Source organism: Labrus bergylta, chromosome 8 (genome assembly GCF_963930695.1).
Source record: "Labrus bergylta chromosome 8, fLabBer1.1, whole genome shotgun sequence".
NCBI lineage: Eukaryota > Metazoa > Chordata > Actinopteri > Labriformes > Labridae > Labrus > Labrus bergylta.
In genome coordinates, this window is record NC_089202.1 from 17,013,728 (window position 1) to 17,037,952 (window position 24,225).

Here is a 24,225-nt window from a genome sequence, read left to right on the forward strand (position 1 = left end):
GATAATCTGCACAACCTACCGCACTTTCTCGCACACACACACACGCACACGTTCACACACAGATGCATACCATACATGCAAAGCATGCTGAGACATTACTCTGAATTTGTCTAGGGGAGGAGGATTTTGGTGAAGTCTTCCAAATAATCTTGGCAACGGAGAGACAAGAAAGACAATGTGCCCTGAGGAGACAGCCATACCTGCAAAACAAATAGAAACCAGAGCTCATCCATGACTGTTCACTGCAGTCAACCTGCCTCAATTAAAAAACAATAGTCAACTGAACATTTAGACAGTGGACTGTGTATTTCATCATCAGGATAATTCAATTTCAGTGACATATTCCAAACCATATTTAAATTCAATTAAGTATGATGTTTTCCTTCCAAATTTTAAAAGTGATATCAAGTCAAGACTTAAACTTGGTGTTCATTTCGGACATGTAATATAACCACATTTGTTTAAATACTTATTCAAAATAATAAGTCCAGAGATGGGCTTTATCCCCACAGTATATGACAAAAGAGACCCTAAACATATTTCTCTCACAGTCCTCTGAATCAAGTTATGATTCAGTTTCCTCTTTATAAATTGTGGTCAGAGACTGTAAAAAACCACAGGCTGCCAAATGTTTCATGTGGCCGGGGGCATATGCTCTGCTGAGTCAAGGAAGGAAGACTGGTGCAACTCATATAGTACACTGCCATTTAGTTTGCCCTCTCTGTCTATCACACCTGCCCACTGGTTTGAAACTAGTAGCTGTGGGTGGAATTTAAGATTAACTGGGGCTCTAAATTAGGAACAAAAGTGGGCTTGCTGAGCAAATGAGTATGACTTTTGACTTTTAAGTGAGCTAAACTGGTGGTTGTGTGTCAGCAATGAAACCCTTACCGATTGTTTGAATGAAATACTGGTGTCTAAAATTAAAAATCTAATACTTTTTAATTGTAGGCTATCTTCCATGAGGTAATGTTTCAGCCACAAATCAAAATTCCCTTTCTATGCTGTTTTCCATGTGATATTATGGGACTGGTTATTTAGTTTGTTTCATGTTTACTGCGCTTTCTAGTCAAACTAAACAAAGAGCTTAATCGATGATTGTATGCTCTCAGACATTTCGTCACTTTAATTAAGCTATATTATTAATGCCAATTTGAAGCCTTTACATGATAACAAATAAACTGTAATATTTGTGAGACATTTGCATGTTGTTATATCACGTTAACTGTAAAATTCACTTTTCCCTTAAAGGCAACTATGATGTAATGTGTTTGATTTGGCAACTTTTATCACGCAAAGACTTTCTTCATCGATGCGAAACCGTGCGAAACCCATTCACTAGGGGAAAAAAAAAAATGAGAGCGGTGCCCGCATTGGTCGAGCGCAGCTGTCAATCAAATTAGTTATGTGCGTCATTTCCGTTGTCAGGTGGCGCTGTCGCTGTGGAAAGATGCGATCAGCGGAGAGCGGAGGCTTTTCCTTAATTGCTCATTTCGGTAACAGAGGCTAAACAACCCGAAACCAGCCCTCTGTGGTCTCTGCCGTTTAAGCGACAAGCTCCGCGCATCCACCACAGCTTTTACCCGAGAGATGACCTCGTTGTAAGCGGACGACGCAGACTTTACCCGGCGGTTTTGGCTCGAGGTAAGCGAGTGGCGACTACAGTGCTATCCAGGCTAGCCAGCTGTAATGTTACCTAACGATACTTTGTTTAAATGGCCTCCCGGCTGCTCTGTAGCCCCCGGCTTAGCGTAAGCTAACGTCGCTCGCCGGCAGTCATTATATTAACTCTCCTGCACGCTTTAATGAATACAGAAATAGCCGTAGCATGTCTTAGAGGAAGCCTGCTCTGTATACTTTGCACAGAAAGCCTAACTCCGGTTTGTGTCCCCTTTGTGTGGCCGGCGTGCTTGAAACTATGGTAGCGCCTTTAGCCGAGGAATTTAGTCAGCTTTGTTGTCTTAATTAGTGTGTAAGTGGACTGTAGCATTTTTTTCCCCCAATATCATACTTCAATATACACTGTATGATAATGTAAACGTTTGCGTACATTTTAAATAGCCTCCTCAGTCAGACGTGCAGTTCGTGTTTTAGACGTCTACCTGTGACTAAATTGCAATGGTTGTCGGTAAAAACACAGAAGCACCTTGTACCATAAGTTATTAACTGTTCCTGCAGTGGTTTAAGCAAAAGTTGTAAGGCATAACGTCAGCTTTTTTTTTTTTTTTTTTTTACTCTACTACTCGGGTGGTTTACACTGTATACGCTGCCAGTACTGACTGTTGTGTCCAGACCCCTGTGGTCGCAAAATGGCACCAAACAACGTGTGACAGACCGGGGTGCATACCAAATATTGTTCGTCTTGTGGTTTTATAATGTGACCTTGTGTACACAGAGCTGTTGTTGCAGTTGCTGTTGTGGCAGTGCAATCATCAACTGTGCGTTTGAAAGCCTTGCATGTGACCTAACATGATTGATTGACGTTTCGTTCAGGCAGCAGGATTGACGTGTGTGTGACCTTCCAGTTGCTTCACCTCTTTGTCGTGGCTTTTGTGTTTTGTCAATGGGTGCATGTCCGTTGGTTGATCTGGATCATAGTTTCTCGCTTGCCTCTCTGTATCTGTCTTTCTGGCTTTATCGTCCCTTCAGGTTTTCTTACACACGTGTGTTTACTACCTGCTCTACTGTGCTTATGTTTTCTTTGTCCATTCTGATACTTGATAATGCAATCAAGCTGTTCTTGCAGAGCCAGACAAGTGGCGTTGAGTCTGGGTGGGTGGATCTTGAGACACCTACGTGGTTGTTTTGTTCTGATTCTATTTCAGGAACCCACATTTCTCGTGGGCAACCGGCAGCGTGTCTCTCCTCCTTTTTTGTGTGATATGATTCAGAGGCTGTATCTGTTCTTGTCCTCCCTCTGGTACAGTCAGAGGCAGAGGCAGTCTTGCTTGCCAGATCGCTGGCTGTGCAGAGAGGCACAGCCGTGTCAGGAAAGGATAGCTGTGTGCTGTCATCGCGCTGATGTCATTTAGGTCAGTGTGCATTAGTTGGTTGCATTGACCTTTGCTTTCTAGATGTGTCAGGGGCTGGCTCGACAGCACTACAGCTTGTGTTTAGTAGGTAGACAAATAGCCTTTGGTGCAATTTCAGTGTGTTGTGAAGCAGTCTGTTTGAATGAGTCACTTTAGTGTTAGAAGTCCAAAGTGCATGGATTTGTAGTTTTTTTTATTTTTATTATTCCAATTATGCAGCTACAGGGATTGAAAGGTGCAATCAAAGATGACCTTATGATATTGTGCAAAATGACCACTGATGAAATGCTTTTTAATTATGGCATATTTTTCCTCAATCTACCAGCCCCTGTAGTACGCAATTTGAAATGTATTTATCTGGCGGTACTTGAAGCCGCACACTGTTAATTCTGCAAACCACTTTGGCCACTGGATTATCCATTGCTTTGCCATGCGTGCTTTAGAGTAAGATGTTCTCTCACTATTGGCAGCGTGACTTGGTGTCACTCTGGCTTGTGCCATAAATGCTGTCAGAAAACCTCAGCTCATCAGACTCAGTGGGTGATGACTAGCGGAGATGGAGACAGATGGGCGAGAGACATGATGATGACACTGTCTGCTGTCTGGGATCACAAAAAGCCTCATGGAAGTGAGAATTCATACCAGCCCATACTGACTGCCAACTGTCCTGGCTCCTCGCTGCCCAAAAACGCCAACTGGCGAGTGGCTCACGACTCGCTTTGGGAAAGGAAGAGCCTAATTCATTAAAAGATATGAAGGTTCTTTGCTCTTTCCTCTTGCAGGATTAGTCAATTATTCTGAAGTTTCATGTGTGTCAGCTCCCAACTCAAGGTTTAGTGTACGTAGTGCTTTAGATTTTATTTGAATGAATCACCTCTCTTGTGTAGCTAACTGGAATAACGACAGTACGCCATAAGTGTAGGGCCCCTTTACCCCAGTTTATCTGACTTCAATGATCAGATTTTTGTTTCTCACTTGAAAATGCTGCACATGCAAGAAGCTTGAGGGTAGATCATACACTCTTATTGGTGTCATCACCTAGACATTCAGCATTTCTGTCCAATGGAATCTGGGGACGACAGCAGGGTGAATCATTCCTTTCGGTTCAAGGCACTACTTCCCTGTTACAGGAAACAGATGGGGTTTCATCACATTGGAACTCAGTATCCGTAAACAAAGCATACCTCTTGCTCTCTGAGTTCTACGAGGTAGATCTGCTGCGGCAGTTAAGGCGGTTTGTGTAATGACGATGTGTCACTGGTTCTTCTGACATGTGAATCTAGTTCCTTATCATAGTGTAAGGGCTTGGCTGTTTTTTGTTTGTTTGTTTCAGTCCTGTTCCAACACGCATGTCCTCTCAGAGGAAGGTCTATGCAGATAAGCCGGCTCTACAGATTTTGAGATAAAACGCACAGATTAAGGGCGGAAGGATTTTCTAAGCCCATGTCCGCTGCAGCAGGAAGAGCTAAAGATGGATACATGGTTCAGTCAGGGCTGAGACACAAGTGAAAAAAGGCCTATTCTCTTTAAAGAATGTTATGCCAATGCAATGCATTTAACATGAGAGCATTTGCCATTTGAATTGCAGATTGTGGCACATTGCCTGTTGGGGAGATTCAATCTGAGGTGTCACCCTTGACGCCAGCAGCCATCATTCTGAATGGACCAGTAATGGCCTCAAATTCACACTGAGGTGTTGGTAAATGTGTGGGAGGGATATTTAAAATAGGCTGGGAGGAGCTGCCCTGAAATGTACCTCTTTTACTTCTGTTCACTAATCCCTCTACTGCAACCGGCCTGTTGGACCACTGCTTTAGCTTTTGGTATAATTCTAATGTGCATACATTTAATTTAAGTATTCTAATGCATGAAAAACAGTTTGTCTTTATGATAGTGGTTCTCTTTAGTCAGTTGTGTTCTCGTAGTCACGTGTATGCACATACTCTTTAACTTGCCTATCTTTATCCTGTGTACTAATCTGATCAATTCCCCCACAGAGCTCCACTATGTCGAAGCGGCGCTCGTCGGAGAGGGGAGCTGGAGAGACATCAGGCAGGGCCAGCAAGCTGCAATGTCCAGGGATATCTGGCAGTAACGCCAAGAGAGCCGGGCCCTTCATCCTTGGTAAGGAAGCTGCTTGAGCTTGCACAAGCTCCAAAAAGAATCGACAGACTTCTCAAAAAAAAACAACTTGCGACTTCAATTTCTGTACTGATGATAATGTACTGTTTTTCTGATGATGTGTAGTGCAGTGCAGTGCAGGGAATTGGTTAAGGAATATGTGTTTGTGTGTAAATATGGGAGACGTGGGGTGTCTGTGTGTCAACGCACGCCTGAGACAAGAATGTGAAGAATTTGCTGATCCCCATGACATTGGCCAGAAAGGTCTTTGCCTGTGTTGGAGCAAGGTTATTTCCTCCTGCTGGAAAATGTGTTTCTTTCTGCCAAAATGTCAAACTTCTATGTTTTCTAAAGCACAACTCCTTCACTATTTGCTATTCAGAGTGCCAAAGAAAACACTACACTAAGGGGTGTTAATGGGTGGGTGCGTGCACATGGAGCCCTTAATGAGTTGCAGTGCGAGCACACACTCCAGCATGTAGCGTGCCTTTTGGTCATGCAGCTGTTCCTTCTTCTTATCCTTGCAGGGCCTCGTCTGGGCAACTCACCAGTGCCCAGCATAGTGCAGTGTCTGGCCAGAAAAGATGGCACAGATGACTTCTACCAGCTCAAAGTAAGTCTGAAGGGGATTTCTTTTTTTTTTTCTACTGGGTTTTCTACATGGCTCAATGATATATTAAACATGCCATTTAGTAGAGCTATGGTGTCCAGAAGTCAGCTGAACCTTTGACCCTTCTCCGTTGTTGTTCATTTTATTGCCCCCCGTTCAGTCTGGTGCAAACAACAAATCCTCAGCCGGGCAATCTGTTTATTGGGGCTATCCAGTGTCTGTTACACAAGAGGTCGAGGATACAGAAGGGGTTAAAGCAAAGGGAGGAAGGTAGCGCCCCACCTGGAATGTCTGGTTTTAACCCTCATGACCATGTAGTGAGTCACTGCAGGACCCTTCCCTCATACCCGTGACTCCAGCACTCAGTGTGTGCTGCACGGCAAGTTTACATTGCTTTAGTATATTGGACTGAGCTGCAGCCCTGTTATTCCACCTCAAGAGAACATTTAAACTTCCTGTTAAATGCCAAGCAGATGTAAGTGAATGTCATGTCTTCCTGTCTTTTAAAGGTGTAGTGTCGGGACTGAAGATTAGCTTTATACTAAATAGATAAAGCTCTATTTCTGCCGTCTGATCCTGTACGAGCTCTTGTCTTGTGACCTCTAATGTTTGCTCTACTCTCGTGTGGTTACGGCAGATCCTGACGCTAGAGGAGCGAGTGGACTCTGCAGGGGAGACTCAGGAGGAGAGGCAGGGGAAGATGCTGCTGCACACAGAGTACTCCCTCCTGTCTCTGCTGCACAACCAGGATGGTGTGGTCCACCATCACGGCCTATTCCAGGTAATCAAACACCTGCAATAAATTACATTTCTGTTCACAGATACGTCGTACGTAAACAGTTAAGAATGTGCACTGGTGGTAGAGAGGGAGAGTCTCCTGTACTTTTCATGTATTATGTAACTCTGCACTGTGTGGGCGAAGAATTCAACATGATAAATGCGTCATTATTACCACAGAGAAGTTTCTCTTTCTTTCTATTCATCTCAAATTATAGCATCACCACACTAGTACAGGTAACAACATGCTCTAATATCAGCTCAGCAGTAGCAGATGTGAGTTAGCAGTAGTCCAGCCAGCGGCTTGCACTTTCTTTAAGAGGCTTGTTTCGTTAAAGTGGAACTACCATAAAGAGACATATTTATCTGCAGTGATTTCTATTCACATCCCCACTCATTCACAATGAGCAACCCCCCACCCTCACCTGTTTTCCCGTCTGCCTCCTCCTCTAACTTTGTTATTGTTCCATCTGCCTATTCTCTCTCTCTCTTTCTCTCTCTCTGCATTTTTCTCCTTTGTCTCTCTTTCACATCCTGTCTCCTCCATTCTGCTGGTGTTCTCAGAATAGCAACATTGAGCGATGCACTCTGATTCATTTAGGCCTGCAATATTGATTGGATTATTATAGTGCATCTCCACTGTGAGAGGACCAGTTAATAATGTACGCTTTCAGAGGTGCTGACTGCATCTAAAGAAAAACCTCTGACAACCTGATACAGAAATCAATGAGAAGCGGTGACTCTGCTTCTACTGCAGTTGGTAGACGAAGAATGACCTTTGTTATTCGTCCTCCACCACCCAGAGTGGAGGGGTGGATGTTTCATATTCATGGCTACTTGCAGGGATTGATGGCCTCTTCCCAGTTTGAATTTTTGTCTTTTTCAGCTGAATGAATCAGCTTGTTGAGCCACTATAGCAAAGGAATCAATTCAGTTTGATGCATTCATAGATGCCTGGAGTTATATTGATTGGATGCTGTTGGAAAGTGCCCTAAAGATATATCAACAGCTTAATCCACTCACAAGGTGAGCACCATCCTAAGGGAAGCTGCTCACACTTCTTTTTGATGTCATTTTTTTTTTTCCAGGATCGAGCCTATGAAATAGTGGAGGACGTGGAGGCAAATAAAGTACGCAAGATGAAAAAGCGGATCTGCCTCGTGTTGGACTGCCTGTGTGCTCACGACTTCAGTGATAAGACGGCAGACCTAATAAACCTCCAGCATTACGTCATAAAGGAGAAGAGGCTGAGCGAGCGCGAGGCCATCGTCATCTTCTATGATGTGGTGCGTGTGGTGGAGGCCCTTCACAAGGTGAGTCCAAGATGGAACAGTGTGGATGAATAAAGCAGATTAGTTCTCCATCATATTCTACTCTCCCAAAAATATTGGTAAAGTGTTGAGGAACTTGCAGTATGTTTCACAGATGATTTAATTTTAATAGCAAGCTATCCAGGAATTAGCTTGAAATAGGTCACAATGAATAAAGAAACAGCTTTAACTTAAAAGCTATAAATATTCTCACAACATTGAAGACGAAAAGTCTGTGCCAGTATGTTTTGTTGCCATTTACGGGCATACTTGCGTCCCCCGCTCTCTGTGTTTGTGTTGTGGAGCCAAGTTCCTCCTCAATGTACACACAGTCATGTTGTATTCAACACAACTTGCTACATTTAGATCAGAGAATTATCCAGACTTCTATAAGTCACGAGAACAAAGCCTGAAATGGATTTTTTTATTATGCTTTTATTCTTCAACTGCATATTTTACTATCTCATATTAAAATGATGTTTTTTATTCAAGTGATATTTTTTTAACCGGCGGATAAATGGTCACTATTTATGATGATGGAATGTGCTTAAATAGAAAAACACTTAATCAAAAAATGAATAATGGTAATCTGGAAAAAAATAACACAGCGCTGTAAACAAGTTCCCGTGTTCATCATGGAAGAGTGCTTGGATACTAGAGTGTTTTTGTCAACTGTACAAAAAATCGCATTGTTATTGTTATCCTGTTGCACATCCTCTCTGGTTACTCATCTCCCATACTTGTGTGCCACTCTCAAAAACAAACGGATTGTTTTGATACCAGTGATTCACAATGTACAAGTTAACTCAAAACTTTTTTTCCCCCTTTCCTGCATGCAGAAAAACATCGTACACAGAGACCTCAAGCTGGGAAACATGGTGCTGAACAAACGGTAAGAACGGCTTCCACTCATTCAGCCTTGTCAATCAGTGAGCCGGCCAGTAACCTCTCCTGTTATACCGGGTCAGTTCAGTCAGTCATTTTAGCCTTCCATTAAGTCATTCTGTCCCAGCTCACGTGTGTGAGAGGCCTCATCCGGCCCCAGCAGCCTGTATCCCATGTTCATTTGGCTTTAAACCCGAGCAGGGGTCACATTCTCAGACTAAGCGAGAGATCAGTTTTAAGAACCTAAAGCCTTTCCCCCCTTGTGCCTGCCTTTGAGACTGTGTCTGTGTGTTGAGTAAAAGCTGATGATTCAGTCCCCATGGTTGGATTGTTTTTTTTTTTTTTTGAAGTGGAGGGTGAACTAGACTCTGGTGCAAAAATATTCAATTGCTTTGTTCTTGGTGTGAAAGTTTTTAGGGTGGGTGTACCAAAGTAAGGTTTTAGAGCCTGCAGTGTGCCGGTAAGATCTCCTAAGGTCAGAAAGTACTTGACTGTAAAGCCCTCTCCAAGCACAATACCTACAGAGTATGTAAGAGGGATTGTGTGAGTGTATCCAGTGGGTGAAAGCCACTCTCTCACAGCATGAACGCTGCTATATCAGCTTCCTACCTTTCTTTTTAATATGAAGTTTTCTAAGATGAGTCAGCCAGGTCTTCTATTTAACCTATAGAAGGTTAACTCTGCACGCACATTCTTGGAGACTGATAATCATCCCACAAAGCCTGTCTTCTCATTTAGTGTGGCATGACTAACACCCACACACACACTAATTCAGTTCCTACACTTGCTTACACACACACACACACACACACACACACACACTCACTCTTGTATCGTAACATCGAGCTTGCATCATGCAAAAATGGGTGTATTCATAGGCTTATCTCACACTGTTCTTGGTCACTTCTCATGCATGAGATACGTGTCTGAGTATGAGCATTGAGCTGTCACGAGTCAGGCTCTTATCTTTTCAACACATACACAATTCAGGCATCAAAGCCTGTTGCCCGCTGCAGCTGCAGCAGCAGCAGCAGCAGCAGCAGCAGCAGTAGTAGACCAGTGTTGATGATGAAACAGGAGTGTTTTGGCCAGAGGAGAACGGTAGCCGGGCGAAGAGCAGACTAGTGGAACACTCCGTCCCAGCTGGAGACAAAGGAGAAGCCTGCCAAGGGCCCCATAGCTCAGAGCTGACTCACAACACACACACACACACACACACACACACACATGCACTCACATAGTCATCATCTTTTTCACCCTGTACTCTGCTTTTTGTTGGTGTTCTCTTACAACACAATCCCTTTCCTGCTTCAGTCGTCTTATTGTTCTATCCCTTTTGTCACGTCCTTTCTCTGAATTTCACTTTTCCTGTGTACTTTATGCATCATTCTTTTGCATGCTTGCATATTTCCTCTCTCACTCCACCCTGGATGTGTGTGTGACTGTGCAAGTCAGTATGTGAAGGGTACCGTCAATTTAGATGCAGAACGGTCCCAAAATCCCCTCTCCTCCCCTGCTCCTTGGCGTCACTGTGGGAAATGCACAGAAGGCATCACAAAGCTCAGCAGTTTATGCAAGAATGATGCGATTTCCTCTTACAGAGCCAGCTGTTATGAAAGCAGGATGTCGTAAATCAATCTGTGGGGTCGCTGACTTCCGAAACTTCAGCTGTACTCTTGAGGGGACATTAATAGACATAGGCCACCAAGGCAAGGTGTTCAGTGTATTTTTGTCTTGATTTGTTCTTATTTTCTTTCCACAGAATTTCTGTCATTCACAAAACTTGGATTATTTGACACGTTATGTCTGAATTACAAGTTTTGGGAATGTTTTTGGGACCATTACGCACAAAAAAAAATCACACTGGAATCATCCCTGAAATTACATTGTTTTCCTAAACAATAATATTAAACAAGTTAAAGTCATAATCCAGTCACACTTTAATTAGCACAAAAACATTGACTACAGGAAAGATTAACTCCTAGTAAAACCATGGAACTCTTTAGTTCTGAGTTCTGAGAAGTTGAATTTGCTGTCCTCTGTAGAAGCTGCCCTGTGTTTAACCTCATTTCTCGTCAGCTTGGTGTATTCTCAGCAAAATGTTGCAGGCAGTGCGGAGAAGTCATGGGGGCCGTTTGGGTTTCTGGTTTCCTGATTTACCCGGGGGTCATGTGACCAGGAAGCAGAGACGGTGCGGTCTCTTTTCAGTCCTCAGGGACCCTTGCCTCACGAGGCAAACATGCAATTTCATTTACCCAATCTCCGGTGCAAGAATAGAAGCCTGGGTCGTGATGCACACAGACAAAAGAACAGTCTCCTCTATGAAGGAAGCTTTTATGTTGAGGGTCCTTGAAGCATTGCACTCTGTTCCTGTGGCGTACCCTTGTGCAGATCACAAGGCCACTGTATGCTTATAAAGGCTTCGATCACAAAAAGGGGTGGAAGGGTTGGATCACAGAAGAAGCAGGAAATGATGTGAACTGAATGTTCTTAAGGAAGACTGAGACTGGAGTGTTTGGTTGGAAATTGAGTGTTGGACAGAAATTGGCTCCAGACTCTATAATGGGAGCGGCGAGTGTTTGTGTATGTGATGGAGCAGGGTGTGAAAGTGAGACAGAATAGGGGAAGCTGTTGACCTCAGGCTCTTCAGAAAGCGGATGTGGGTGAGAAGCGTGATCTGGAGCAGACCCAGGCTCTAGACTGTCGTGATGTGCTTCTGTATGTGCGTGCCTTCCCATGGGACTGAGTGCATGGGTGCAATTGAAGTTGCCTGTTTTGTGCATATTTGAAATGAGCTCTATATATTTGTTTGCCAGCCCATCACATTGCAGGCTTAGTCATCGAGACAATTATCCCAAACCACAGGTTGAGTCATATGTTTGTCAAAGTGCTTTCTTTTTTTCATTTTCTCAATGAGAACAAACTGATATAGAACAGTCCATAGTCCTTTCAGCCTTTATTCATTTGGTTTCACCACATTACAAGCGAACTAAGTTTACCTTGATGACTCAGAGAAAATCTTATTGTGCCACATTGTTTCCACAGAAACCAAATTAATCAAACGTCTCTGTTAATCATAGTAGGTCTCCTCAGACTTTGAAGCCAGTGGATTAGTCCTGTTCTCCAAAATGTTCTGAGCCACATATATAAAGACAGCCATCATCTTAAGCAGGAATTTTGATGATAATGTACTTACTTTATTCCATAAAGCATTTTCAGGAAGAGGAGGAAAAAAAACACTTTCTCATTAAAAAGAGTTATCTTCATAAACCTCTAATGCAGCGTACTGGAGTATGCTGTTCCTGCAGATAAAACTAATGCACTATTAGAAGGGCTCTGTGCAGATGACCAGTAGCATAAGGAGTCTAGAATATAGCATGCTGGAAGGATGTGATGTATCCTATGGTACTATAGTAGCTATTCCACACGCATTATCTAGGACACTGGAAAACTTTGATTCAACACATTTCATTTATTTCCCTGAACTCAAACATGCATGTTGAATATGACAATATCAAAGAGGGATAGTTTTAAATGAACATGAGATGAAAGACCTTGGAAGGGATGTGGTGAAGATTGGTATATCTTTACTGCAAGTCTAACTTCAGAAGATTGGAGCCTTCCTTCCACTAAGACGTGGGTGTACACTGTGTTTTGTAACTGGCAGTCTTGTGATATTGATGTTTTTTAAGGCTCAGTGAACCGCGATATTATTAAAACAACAAGGCATGCTAGCGAGTTCTCCCTGTCTCTGTCAGTCTGTGTTTACTTCATGATTTGAGTTTACATTCGTTATGATGACTGCTATGTGTTCGTATCAAGTTATAGAACAGAGCACTGACTCAAAATCTGAAGTATAATAAGGCATTTATTGTTTGCTCGCATTTGTGTTTGCTTTTAGAACTCACAGAATCACCATCACCAACTTCTGCCTGGGAAAGCACCTGGTGAGCGAGGACGACCTGCTCAAAGACCAGCGAGGAAGTCCTGCTTACATCAGCCCTGATGTACTAAGTGGTGAGTGAAAAACGGATGAATTGGCTGCATGTCTTTGATTTAAAAGGACAATATTTACATCAAAGAAAGTGTGTTCAGACAATTGCTGAAGAGTTGCTTTCTGATTCTGACATGCAGTCACAGAGGGTCAGCATCATACAGCTTTTGTCACTTTCAAAACCGTTAATACAACAGTCACACCTGGTTTTCTTCTGTGAATGACCTGCACACCGGACAGGTGTGAAAATCTTCTGTACTGCCCTAGATTTGCCATCATCCTCTTGAAGATGTGAAAAAAATTATGCATAGTGTGTTCCCTGCATATTACACTCAACCTTTTGTGATGTCAGACAAGAGATTCCTAGTTAGAAGACTGATCTGGGTCTAAGTGATACCCGGGAAGAGAATTGCATGACGGTAATCAGTAAGTCCGGTTATTAGTCAAAAAGAAATAAAGTATGTTGCAATCTTGGACTGCCCAACACCAGGAATAGCTTCTTTTTTTGTCTTTTATGTAATCACGGTGATTTTGCATTTTCTAAGGGTATGGTCTGCAGAGGAAGTTACTTTTGACTTCGCATGAAACGCTTTTATTTGCCTCTAAAAAAAAAAAAAAAAAAAAAAGCAGAAACACATTTTTATTGTTGAGCTTCTCGATTCTCAGAATCAGAGTAAATGTTCCCCACACACCATTTGAGGTTATACTTTAACATGCATTTCCATTGTAGACCCATCTCTGTCGACTCGAAGATTGATTTTCAAAGCATTGCCCTGCAAAATGTACACAACTAAACCGAATAATTAGGAACAGCAATGTTCCCTTCCAAACGATCGCGCTGTAAATAAAACCCGGGCGTGTATATCAGCATAACGTGACAGGCACACAATTAAACAGAGCTTCAGTGACTCATACACTGATGACTCACTGTAGGGAAACTACTCCCATCAACCCCCATCCCCTTCCCTCCCCTCTGTGTGTGTGTGTGTCACAAGCTTGAACATAATTGCCTGCTGCTGTTACTACCGCCTGCCTGGCTGTAATAACACTGCCTATGGTCATGCACAGCCATGACGCTCCACACACAGCAGCTCCAGTTTATTCATCAAAGATCCACGGTCACATTAGCAACTCGGGGACCAGTGTGCTGGTCATTTTTTGGAAATATAATGGATGTGGAGTCATCTCTTGTTTGTTTTTTTTGCTCATTTTTTTAATCGCAAGACCCTGTTAAGTGACATGAGTTGAGCTTGTTATAGAGTTGATAGAAGAAGTCATACTGTAATAAACTGCAACATTTGAACGAGCAAATGTTGATTGCAAACTCTAGTACCTACCCTTATTGTGGAGAGACAGAGATTTAAAAGCATACTGTTGCAAACATAGCAAGTTCCTTATTCATTGATATCAAACACTGACCCCTATCCCTTCCCCTACATGTCTCCAGGTCGGCCATATCGGGGTAAACCCAGTGATATGTGGGCTCTTGGTGTGGTCCTGTTCACCATGCTGTATGGCCAGTTTCCCTTTTATGACAGCATACCTCAAGAGCTCTTTCGGAAGATCAAGGCCGCAGAGTACTCCATCCCAGAGTGAGTACTTGTCCTGTGCATGTGACATTTTGTGTTGATATGTGTAATTGGATTGCAGGATAGTAACGGCTTATGAAAAGAAAAAAATGTGCTCTGTGTTTTCTCTATTAGTTGTTTCTTAACTCCGCAATGCATCATAAAATTAACTTCAACTGCAGTTCTTCTGTAGCAGTGTGCTGCACCCCCCCCCCCCCCCCCCCCCAAGTCATTCCTTACATGTTTTTGCAAATAACTTACTGCATTATGAGATGCTTTTATGAAAAAAAAAAACCTGCTGAAATTTGTTATATTTGCAAATAAAAAGTGTTCCCCTCCTCCTCCTCACAGGGATGGTCGTGTGTCGGAGAACACAGTGTGCCTGATCCGAAAGCTGTTGGTGTTGGACCCTCAGCAGAGGCTCACTGCGGGAGAGGTGCTGGAGTCTCTCAGTGGCATCATTGCCTCATGGTAATTGCTCCCCCTGCTGGATGTGTGGACAGTTGCATTTTAGGTTGATTCTCAAGATGACTTTTATCATGCAAAGACTAAAAAAAACCTGTTAAAATATGGTTAAATGGCTGTTACTGGCTGCCATGACATTTCCACTGATTGACATTTATATTTATATTTGGTTTTGCCATCACCACCCTATACAGAGCATTTCAACTTGCAATGCTCACTGTTGTTAAAACTATCCTTGTTGTGTTTTCTTCTTCACAGGCAGTCTGTTTCATCGTTGAGTGGTCCTCTACAGGTGGTGCCGGATATTGATGATCAGGTCAATCATCCAGAACATCTGCAAGAGGTAAATAACTGGAGGCACATGACATTCCAGTTCTAGCCTGAGTATCATAAAAATAACCGCTTAAGAGAAAGTGAAACCATAAAAATAGTTTTCTAGCCAATGACTGCTACAATGATTGACTTCTTAAATATTCTCTAAGAGGATGTTTAATTCTCAGTTGTTGCAGCACATTAAACAGAATACATTTTCCCCTCTTCAGGCCAAGGTGATAGAAGAGTCTTCACAGTACGAGTTTGAGAACTACATGCGCCAGCAGCTGCTGCTGGCTGAGGAGAAGAACACTATCCATGAGACAAAGAGCTTTCTAACCAAGCGCCAGTTTGGCAGCATTCCACCTGTTAGACGCCTGGGCCATGACGCCCAGCCTGTCAGCCCGCTAGACGCTGCCATCTTGGCACAACGTTTCCTCCGGAAGTAGTCCACAACAACCCATCTCAGCTCCTCTGACGTCCCGAGGGAGTCACTGTGGAGCCCAGGGAGGACTGAGGAGCATCGGCCCCAAAACTGAACTCAGATGCAGGAGGCCCGGCCTGAAACCAGGGTACATACAGGCCCCATTTGTGGGTGGGGCTATGGGACAGCTAGGTGGAGCCAGCATGAGGAGGGTACCGGAATAAACTGCAGATTTAGAACTTCACTCCTCATGTCCGGATCCTCCGTTCAAACACGGAAAGTTCTGGAAGAAGATCTGAACCAAAGGTTTCCTCACCCTCAGTCAGATCTCACTGTACAACTGACCTGATGGCACGGTCCCACACGGGGCTAACACAAGGCCACGCCCGGTTTCATTGAAGAGACGACTTACCCCCTTACTCCTCCTTATTTTGGGATGTCCCCATTACACTTTCCCCTGGAAAATCTGGATACCCTGAGCAATACAGGGCCAGACTCATGTAGCAACCCCTTCTCTTCCCAGTGGTTAATGGTATTGCCTCGAGTCAGATCACTTGATTACAGATGTCACTTCTCTATACCTCCATATCCACCCTCCTCTTCCTCTCTTCTGCTCTCCTGTATCAACAATGATCCAGACTGGTCCTTTCTGTAACTCTGACTTCAAATCAATCTACCTCTCGGTCTCTCTTCTCTGTTGGTAAACCATGCTCACTGTTCTGAGACGAGGGATTGTAACAATGGAGTCTCGATGCCACCAGTGACATAAAGCATTAATGTTTTCTGTCAGAGTGATAATGCTTTGAAACCTTTTTTCAAGGGTTTCAAAAATCTGAATAAGCTTTTTTTATCATATTGACCTTAATAAGTAGCATTTTATCCCTACCTTTTGGATTGAAGATTCTGAATATCAAAGTGTGTTTTCAAGCGTCCTTTGATATCTGCAGAATGCATCGTCTCCTGCTTTCTCTCATCCCTGTGGAAACTATTTTTAGCATCTAGGCAGCTAGTGTGAGGTACCTGGAAGTCACAATGCCAAGAACTGAATGGGAGACACTGTTGGATCCTCCCTGCCAAGGCATATTGATGGTAACGCTTCCTCAGTGCCATTATAGTGAAGATCAGGCACTGTCATGTTTCTATTGCCAAAAATAATGTCTTAGATTTACTCTTAGCCAAGGAAAACCGGTACCCACGGCCTCATTCAGAATCAAATGGCTTCCAGGTATTCCAACTTCCCTGTTTCTCTTTATCAACACAGATCATGGGACAAGTGTTTTTCAGTATGAATGTGAACTGTCATCCTACGCTTTGATAAGTCTGCAGTATCCATAAGTGTGTCCGTGTGTGTGTGTGCGCGCGCGTGTGTGTTTCTGGCCAGGCAAACATAAGAGTCTGCAAAGCTGTCAAAGCTGTTCACCTCTGACAGTAACAGACTTTTTTTTTTTTTTAAGCTATCCTCCAATCATTGTGTTCTGTTATCTGGCCCGCCTCGGTGCAGACACTGTGAAAACCTGAACAGGCTTTGCTAAGACGGGACTTGACTGAATGTTTTAGTGATTTTCACGAGTGCTTTCTAAGATAAGAAAATATTACATATCTATTGCCGTTCTCAAGCCCATCTCTAGCTCAGCTTGTACATGCTTGTGTTCTCTCACCATGTAGCCTCTCTATGCAGAGACATACTGGTGGCTGGTAATCGATACTGTAATATTCCATAGACAAATGAAAAGACGGACTCAGCGGTGTAGTTGCTCGGTCTTTTAGGCTGTGGATGCATTCTTCTCTTGTATCAAAGGGTTTCTTTAAACCATGGCAAAGCTACTAACCAGTGACTGTTAGGCATCTGTACACTGCTACCTGCCTTTGCATATTGGTACCTGCTTTAGACTATCTACACTTCTTCCTATTTATATTCAAACTGATTGCATGAACATTTGCTCTGGATTTTATTTCAAATTTCCTTTTTTCCTTTGTAATTTCATGTTGATTTATTTATTCACTCGTGTAGCTCCCCCACCACCCAGAATCCCCAAACCACTGGGGCGTGTATCACAGACATTAAGGGCAAAATGAAAAATGTCCTTTGGGCGTGAAATGTTGACAAGGCGCCATAAAAGCCAGTGACACAGGCCCCAGATCTCCGCTCTCTCAGCTTTAAGACGTGTTGTCACCTCAGACAGTGGTTCTCCTCCTTTTAAAGCCACATCCTTGAAAGAGTAGCATCTCTATTCTTGTGTTTTTTTTTTCTTATTTTTGGATTCTTTGATCATTTTCTTGCCATTTTGTCACAAACTCCGTGGTCAACTTAAGCTACACTAATAAACAAGACTGACTTTTGCATAGTTATATTTTTTACACAACAAAATTATACGCAGACATTATCTTGATTTCAAGGAGGGTTTTTTTTTTTTTTTTGTTGTTGTTTTTTTTTCTCCTGCCATTAAAGCCCCCCACCCTAAATCCCCACACAAGGCTGCACTCTCTGGTCAGTATGTAAATATGTACCGTCATTACTGCGCCAGTCGTAATGTATTTAGTTCACCCAGTTAGATACCAACTCTGTTTCAACACATGCTGATTGACGTGCATTATGGGCCACGTTGGCCATCCACCACAACATCCAGAGGCTAAAATAATAAGTAAAGAGAGCCGTCTGCTTTCTCCCACCTCAATGTGAATTTCATGGGTAAACACCAGTATTGTAGTAGTCTAGATTTTTCATCTAAAGAGGGTGTTACATGAACACCGTAGCTATCACAGAGTGCTAAGTGATCGTCAGTGGAAAGTGTCCTTGGCCATCCACCATGACGCCTGACTACAGATTAGCAACTACAGGTTCAATGGACTCTTGTTGTAAATGTTATATTCTGCGCCCCCCCCCCCCCCCCCCCCCCCCCCCCCTTATCAAGAAGTGTTTCACCTTAGCTAGTGGATTGTACCACATTCACAGTTTGTTTTACACAGTTGTATAGAACTGCAATGTGGACTGAAAAGCATGAAAGTAGTGTGAGGTTAAACTCGGTGTAAAAGATGTGATTGTTGCATGATTTTAAACTTGCAAGCTGTGCCAACTAAAAGACAATTTGAAGATCATTAGTTTTTTTCCCCCCCCCAGCTTCTAAAAAGCTGAGTCTCCAGTATGAAACCAACATATTGTTGACTTTTTTTCATTTGGAAACTTGGTGTAGGAGATGATATGTGGTGTAGTTCAGACACAATGGGATAATGTGTTGTAAGCTGCTTGGTAGAAATGGGCGTCTAGATACAGAAAACTGCGTAATTGTACAGATGAGAACACGTTTGTATAAAAAACATATTTTTCTACTTCATCAGATCTCTACATGCATGTCAGCAATAAACTTTGATATGGAAACATTCTACTTTGTCGTGTTTTTGTACCCTGATGCTTCCTGTTTTTTTGCCAGTAGGGGGAGCACTTTCTTTACAAATGAAACCCAAGTCATCCGTAGGAGCAGAGTGTTAACGTCGGCTCCCGTGAACAAAAAAAAAAAAAAGTCTGAATGTTCTTCTGTGTTTTCGTCCACATATTGCTCTGCCAGATGTGGATCATGCATTTTACAGAAAATGTTCAGTAGTGCAGCGCCAGCCATCTGTACGTGCTTTTAAATGATGTGGTCTCAGGTTCTGAGGGAGAGACCTGGATGAAAAGAATATAGAATAATTGAGTCTCTGTGCGTCCGTCTTACTCTTGCGGTGGATCTGTTTTTTTTTTAAACAGACCTAGGTAGACGTGCTCAAACAGGGAGCCTCCTGATTCTGACAGAACCACAGCACCCTGTGGGCTCTTCTACTGATCCTCCACTTCACCTCATGTTTCTGAACGCACAGCCTCCTGAGCAGGGCATCAATTCCACTATAAAACATCTCATGCCTGCCAGAGTATTCACCCAGATGCACATGGAAACCTCATCATGCACAGGCCTGACAGGCATATTGGATTAAATCTTTGATAATGGCAGCACTCACCATAAAACCATTTTTATGTCCTGTTGAAACAAACCTACATCTTTACTGTGGCTCCATATTCTCCCAGGAGGATTTAAGAGCTCCAAATTAGCACCCACTAATAAGGAAAGCATTGTCATCAAAGAACAAATTAGGGGATCAGACGTGTGACCTCTCTCATCATATTATTCCTTTCAGTCAATATGTGGCTACCAAAGGCGAAAATGCTGCACTAACTCACTCAAAAGAAGAATAACAGCATTCTGGGTAACCTTTCCCAACCTTGTAAGACCCCCAAAACTGAGTTTATCTCCACTGGGTCCCTCCCTTGGATCATTAGCCCCTCTCACGACATGTTGAGCTGGGCGGAGAGGTCTCGAGGGTCAAAGTTGCTTGGTCCTCGTAAACTACAACCACCTGGACCCAAGGAGGTCCATCCTGGATTCTCATGTCTAAAAAAAAAAAAAAAAAAAAACTATATGAGTCATTATGTCAGAAAACAGCAATGCTCTTGCATGATTACCTTGGAGAGCATTACATAGTCAGTATGACAGTAGAAAGAGCAGGCTAAATCCAGCTGGACAGGGTTGACAAAGGATCAACAAGGATCCACATTTCCAGATGTGTGTTTGCAGCAGTATTGTCAAAGCGTTGTTACTAGTAGCTGTGTATTTAATGGTTTAAAAAAACTGTATTAGAAATAATTGATTTCAATGCACAGCTGTATCTGCTTTGTGGTTATTACTGTGTGTGTTTATGCCTGTCAGAGTGTGTGACTGTGTCTCCAGCTGCGTCCAGCATGTTCATGCTTCACGGCCTCCCCTGACAAGACACGCCAGCGAACACATAAAACCAAATGTATGTTCAATTTGAGCAAAAACAACAGAAACCTGACTGTTTACAACATGGAGCAACAGATGTAAAGTTCTCTCAGCTGTTAAAAGAGGCCACATGCAATCAGATGATGTCATTTTCAAAGGGTTGAACATCAAATTTCATGCTAATGATCGGTTTTAGTGGCCATTGGGGGATTCCAGCTCTGGAGAGAGATGTTCCTTCACTGTGCAGGGATCCTTCAGTTTCTAGCCTTACAATCTCTACAATGAAGTCTGTATAAACTGCCTCAATCAGGAAAATAAGCACGAGTAATGCAGTAATTTGTAAAGGCTTGCAGTGGTTCAACTGATCATTACACCCTCCAAATTAAAGTGATAATGTTCTTGCCTTAGATACTACTTTACAGAGCACATTTTTTAAAGACCATATCACAACAATAGTTCAATTATGAAACATCTAATATTATAAATTGATTAAATGACACGAGAATATACTAACAGAGAGAAATTGGCTTTGAAGGGGTTCGACATAAAAGGGGTATAAATGTCCTAAAAAGCCCTCTATCCTGAAGAATTTGATATATCTTCGACAGGACTTCAAATTTCTTGCCAATGAAGATGCTACAGCGAACACGATCATCCTGTGGGGGCAATAAAAACAGCGCCAGGGGTTGTCAGATTTATTGCTTGTGTGGGGCAGATTGAACAAACCTGGCACCAATTATCCTTAGCATCAAATACTGGTGGAAAATAAAAACATATTATGTAAAACCAAGATGAAGCACAGCTTGCCTGTCTTTGAGGAAGCAGAACTTGGACCCCTTTTTTTTTTTTTTTTTACCATTTGATTATTGTGGATTTCTTAAGGCTTGTAAAAAAAGAGAGGAGAAGATGAGATTAGCAGTAGTGTGATATGAACTCACAGACCTGCTCCACTAAGATCATTTGTGTTGGCAGGCTCTCGTGGCCACTACGCAGACCTCGGTGCATACGGACCCCATATGAGCATCAAGGAGGGAAAACATCTGCTAAAAGTCTTTATTCCCCTTTTTTTTCCATATAATTTGTCTGCATTTTGTGCTCCTCATATGTGTGTGCGCGTTGTTAAAACGGTTCATAAAAAAGATTTCAAAGTGCAATTGACAATTAAAGTACCATCCCTTAAAAACAGATGACTTGCCTGAAGTGTCCTAATATCCTTGTTTTAATATGTTTTATTCACTTTGCACTTCAGTCCCATCCTGCCATGTTCTCTTCAAATGACACCCTGAAATGTGTTTCCATTCTATAAGTTAAAGGTCTGTTAACATGACACCGACATTTAAGACGATAAAAAACACAAGGTAACAAACCACTAGTCCCCCATACTCTTCCCACATTAAAGAGTCGAGTCTGGTTCCGTAACAGACGGGGACTTTAAATGTGGTTGTTAAACTGGTGCCAGCAGAAGTAAAAGACTTTGTTGTGGCACATGTCACATCACATGCCCCTAAGTGAACCGCGTAGTGCACTGACTAAATGTGACACAGATAACGATTGTTTTCTTTCCTGTCATGGACTCTGCTCTATCTTATAGAATTAGGTCAGTAAATGTGTCATGGTAGAACAAATCACATGTTATAGGCCTTGGTAAACTGTTACTTTTGTTTTACCTTAATATGAAAACTATTAAGTTGGAACTAGGAGGCTAAACTTAGCTAGCATGAAAATGCTAAGGGACGCTAAGGGAAGGAGATAAAGAAAGTCTAGAATACAAAGTGCAGTTTCAGACTTGATTATAGCCTGCGCTTCCAACTGGCACCCTCTCTACCCTCTCTGACCCCTCTGCCCCCCTCGAGGGTGGAGAGGGCAGAGACCCACACCCTCCCTTAAATCACCGTACTCATGTTTTTTTTCTTTCTTTCTGCTGGTTCTTCTACGCTTTTTTATTGATATTATGAATGTGTTGAACTACACATTCGATAGAAAGACTCTGTTGCTCCGCCCCGCCACTTCAGGTCGTTCTTTTTACGTCATGTCTTCCCCCTTAAGATACCCCCTCCTACCTTCTATCCGACAGGGATAGCCTTCCACCGTGAGGTGCTTCTCAGGAAGATTTTAGGGGCAGTCAACCTGTAATTTTTTAGAAATGTTCATGTTATAGCATATTTGAAACAGCTTCTAAATACCACGCTAATGACCTGACTTGCAATGCATTCCAATTTAGCTCTTTTTATTCTGTAGTGCATTTTGGTAATTCAAAAGATTAGTCCAGACCCCAAATCATTCCTGCCTCACATGGAAAGCCCCCATGTGGGGTTCGAACCCCAGACCGTCTTTCTCTCTTAACCCTTAACCACTGTCCCGCCTGAATGTGTTGTCTGTAAAGATTCATTTAATTTCCAGTTCATTATGGAAATTGGAAACCATGGTCCAGACCCCAGTGGGAGAGAAACAAGGACATCCCAGCTATACAGGGAAATGTCCCTGCCAGGATTTCAATCCTCTGCCATTTTCCTGTGATGCATCAGTGCTTACCACTAAACTAACGTGCACCTCACAGGGCTTGCTTGTTAGAGCTTATCAGTATTCAAGTACAGAGTGGAAGTTCAAAAGTATGCTACACACCCCAATGGGAGGTAGCCAGGACATTCCAGCAGACAGGTTTGGGTTTCAGCCCTGTGCCAGCTTGCCGTGAGCCATCAGTGCTAACCATACTAACTAGTGTGTCATTGTTATGGTTTATGTGGTGTCCCATACATAATGGCAATCAAAAACATGGTTCAAACTCAAGTGGAAGGAGGTCAACCCATTTAAGCCAGTCACTTTCTCTTGTTTAATGGCAGTTCAAAGGCACAATCCAGACTTATTTGGAGAAAGCCAGAACATTCAAGATTTAACACTGAACCTCTTCCTTTGAAATGCCAGAACTTACCACACTACTGTGCCACCTCACAGTGCTACTTCGTTAGGGTTTATCCACTTACCTGTACATTGTGATAGTTCAACTATATGGCCACAACTCCAGTGGGAGTTAACCAGAACATTACATCTCCAAATTGGAAGGCACTTGATGAGATTCAAACCTGACGGTAGCTTGCTGTGAGGTGTCAGTGTTAACTCCTACACCACTGTCATGCCTTGTTTAGGTTTTTCTTCTTTTTAAATATTTATTTTTGGACTTTTAATGGACAGATAGGACAGTGGACGGAGTCAGAAATCAGGGAGAGAGAGTGGGGAATGAAATGCGGGAAGGAGGCCACAGGCGGGAGGTGAACCCGGGCCGCCTGCTTGAGACGACAGCCTCCATACATACGCACTAACCACTGCGCCACCAGTGCCCCGCCTTGTTTAGGTTTAATCAATTTCCAGTTACCAATGGAAATCTAAAAGCATAATCCAGAAGTCATTGAAAGAACGTCATGACATTCAAACTACACAGGGAAAGGCCCCACCCGGGATTCAAAAATCTGATCCATCTTGCCGTGAGGCGGCAGTCCTAAAATGTCTTTTCTTGAAGTCCTCTCTTGTTATGTTTTATGTACTTTCCCATCCATAATGTACACTCAAAAGTGTGGTCCAGACCCCAGTGGGCAGAAGGCAGATCTCCACAAGGGAATACCCCCAGCAGGGATTCAAACCCAGACTCTCTTGCTGTGTGGTGACAGTGCCAACAACTACATTATTGTGCCGACTTGCAAGGCTTGATTGTTCAGGTTTAAACAACTGATGATGCAGAGTATCATAGCTGAATAAATGTCGCTGTGTTTCTTGATATGACATCTAGACTGCTGACGTTACTGTTATTCAAACGCAGGTATTGATGTTCCTATCTTACTCTTGGAGTGAAAACCATCGGGTGTTTTTCCCAAAAATGTGTTGTACTTTTTGTCACTGTATCCTATGGCAGTCTGATTTGATGTGGGTGTGAATCTTTCAAAAA

The 24,225-nt window shown here is 42.8% G+C and overlaps 1 protein-coding gene across 2 annotated transcripts; it reads left to right on the top strand.

Moving 5' to 3' along the window:
• The first annotated feature begins 1,429 nt into the window (after nt 1-1,429).
• On the top strand, nt 1,430-18,878 carry stk40 (serine/threonine kinase 40). Of its 2 annotated transcripts, none has more exons than XM_020633548.3 (11): nt 1,430-1,644; nt 5,030-5,156; nt 5,681-5,766; nt 6,401-6,544; nt 7,629-7,853; nt 8,690-8,742; nt 12,637-12,752; nt 14,177-14,321; nt 14,649-14,768; nt 15,021-15,105; nt 15,305-18,878. In XM_020633548.3, exons 2-11 carry the CDS (start codon nt 5,039-5,041, stop codon nt 15,521-15,523), a joined length of 1,311 nt encoding a protein of 436 aa, XP_020489204.1. In that variant the 5' UTR covers nt 1,430-1,644; nt 5,030-5,038; the 3' UTR covers nt 15,524-18,878. The 2 variants fall into 2 exon arrangements, with proteins under 2 accessions (XP_020489204.1, XP_020489206.1); XM_020633550.3 differs by lacking the exon at nt 1,430-1,644 and adding an exon at nt 2,893-3,032.
• Nucleotides 18,879-24,225: the final 5,347 nt, after the last annotated feature.

Bases quoted from the DNA above. Each gene is read 5' to 3' on its own strand.
- stk40 (XM_020633548.3), top strand. From the start codon at position 5,039: ATGTCGAAGCGGCGCTCGTCGGAGAGGGGAGCTGGAGAGACATCAGGC. The intron at 6,545-7,628 runs GTAATCAAACAC...TTTTTTTTCCAG, and splicing joins ACCATCACGGCCTATTCCAG to GATCGAGCCTATGAAATAGT. The intron at 15,106-15,304 runs GTAAATAACTGG...TCCCCTCTTCAG, and splicing joins ATCCAGAACATCTGCAAGAG to GCCAAGGTGATAGAAGAGTC.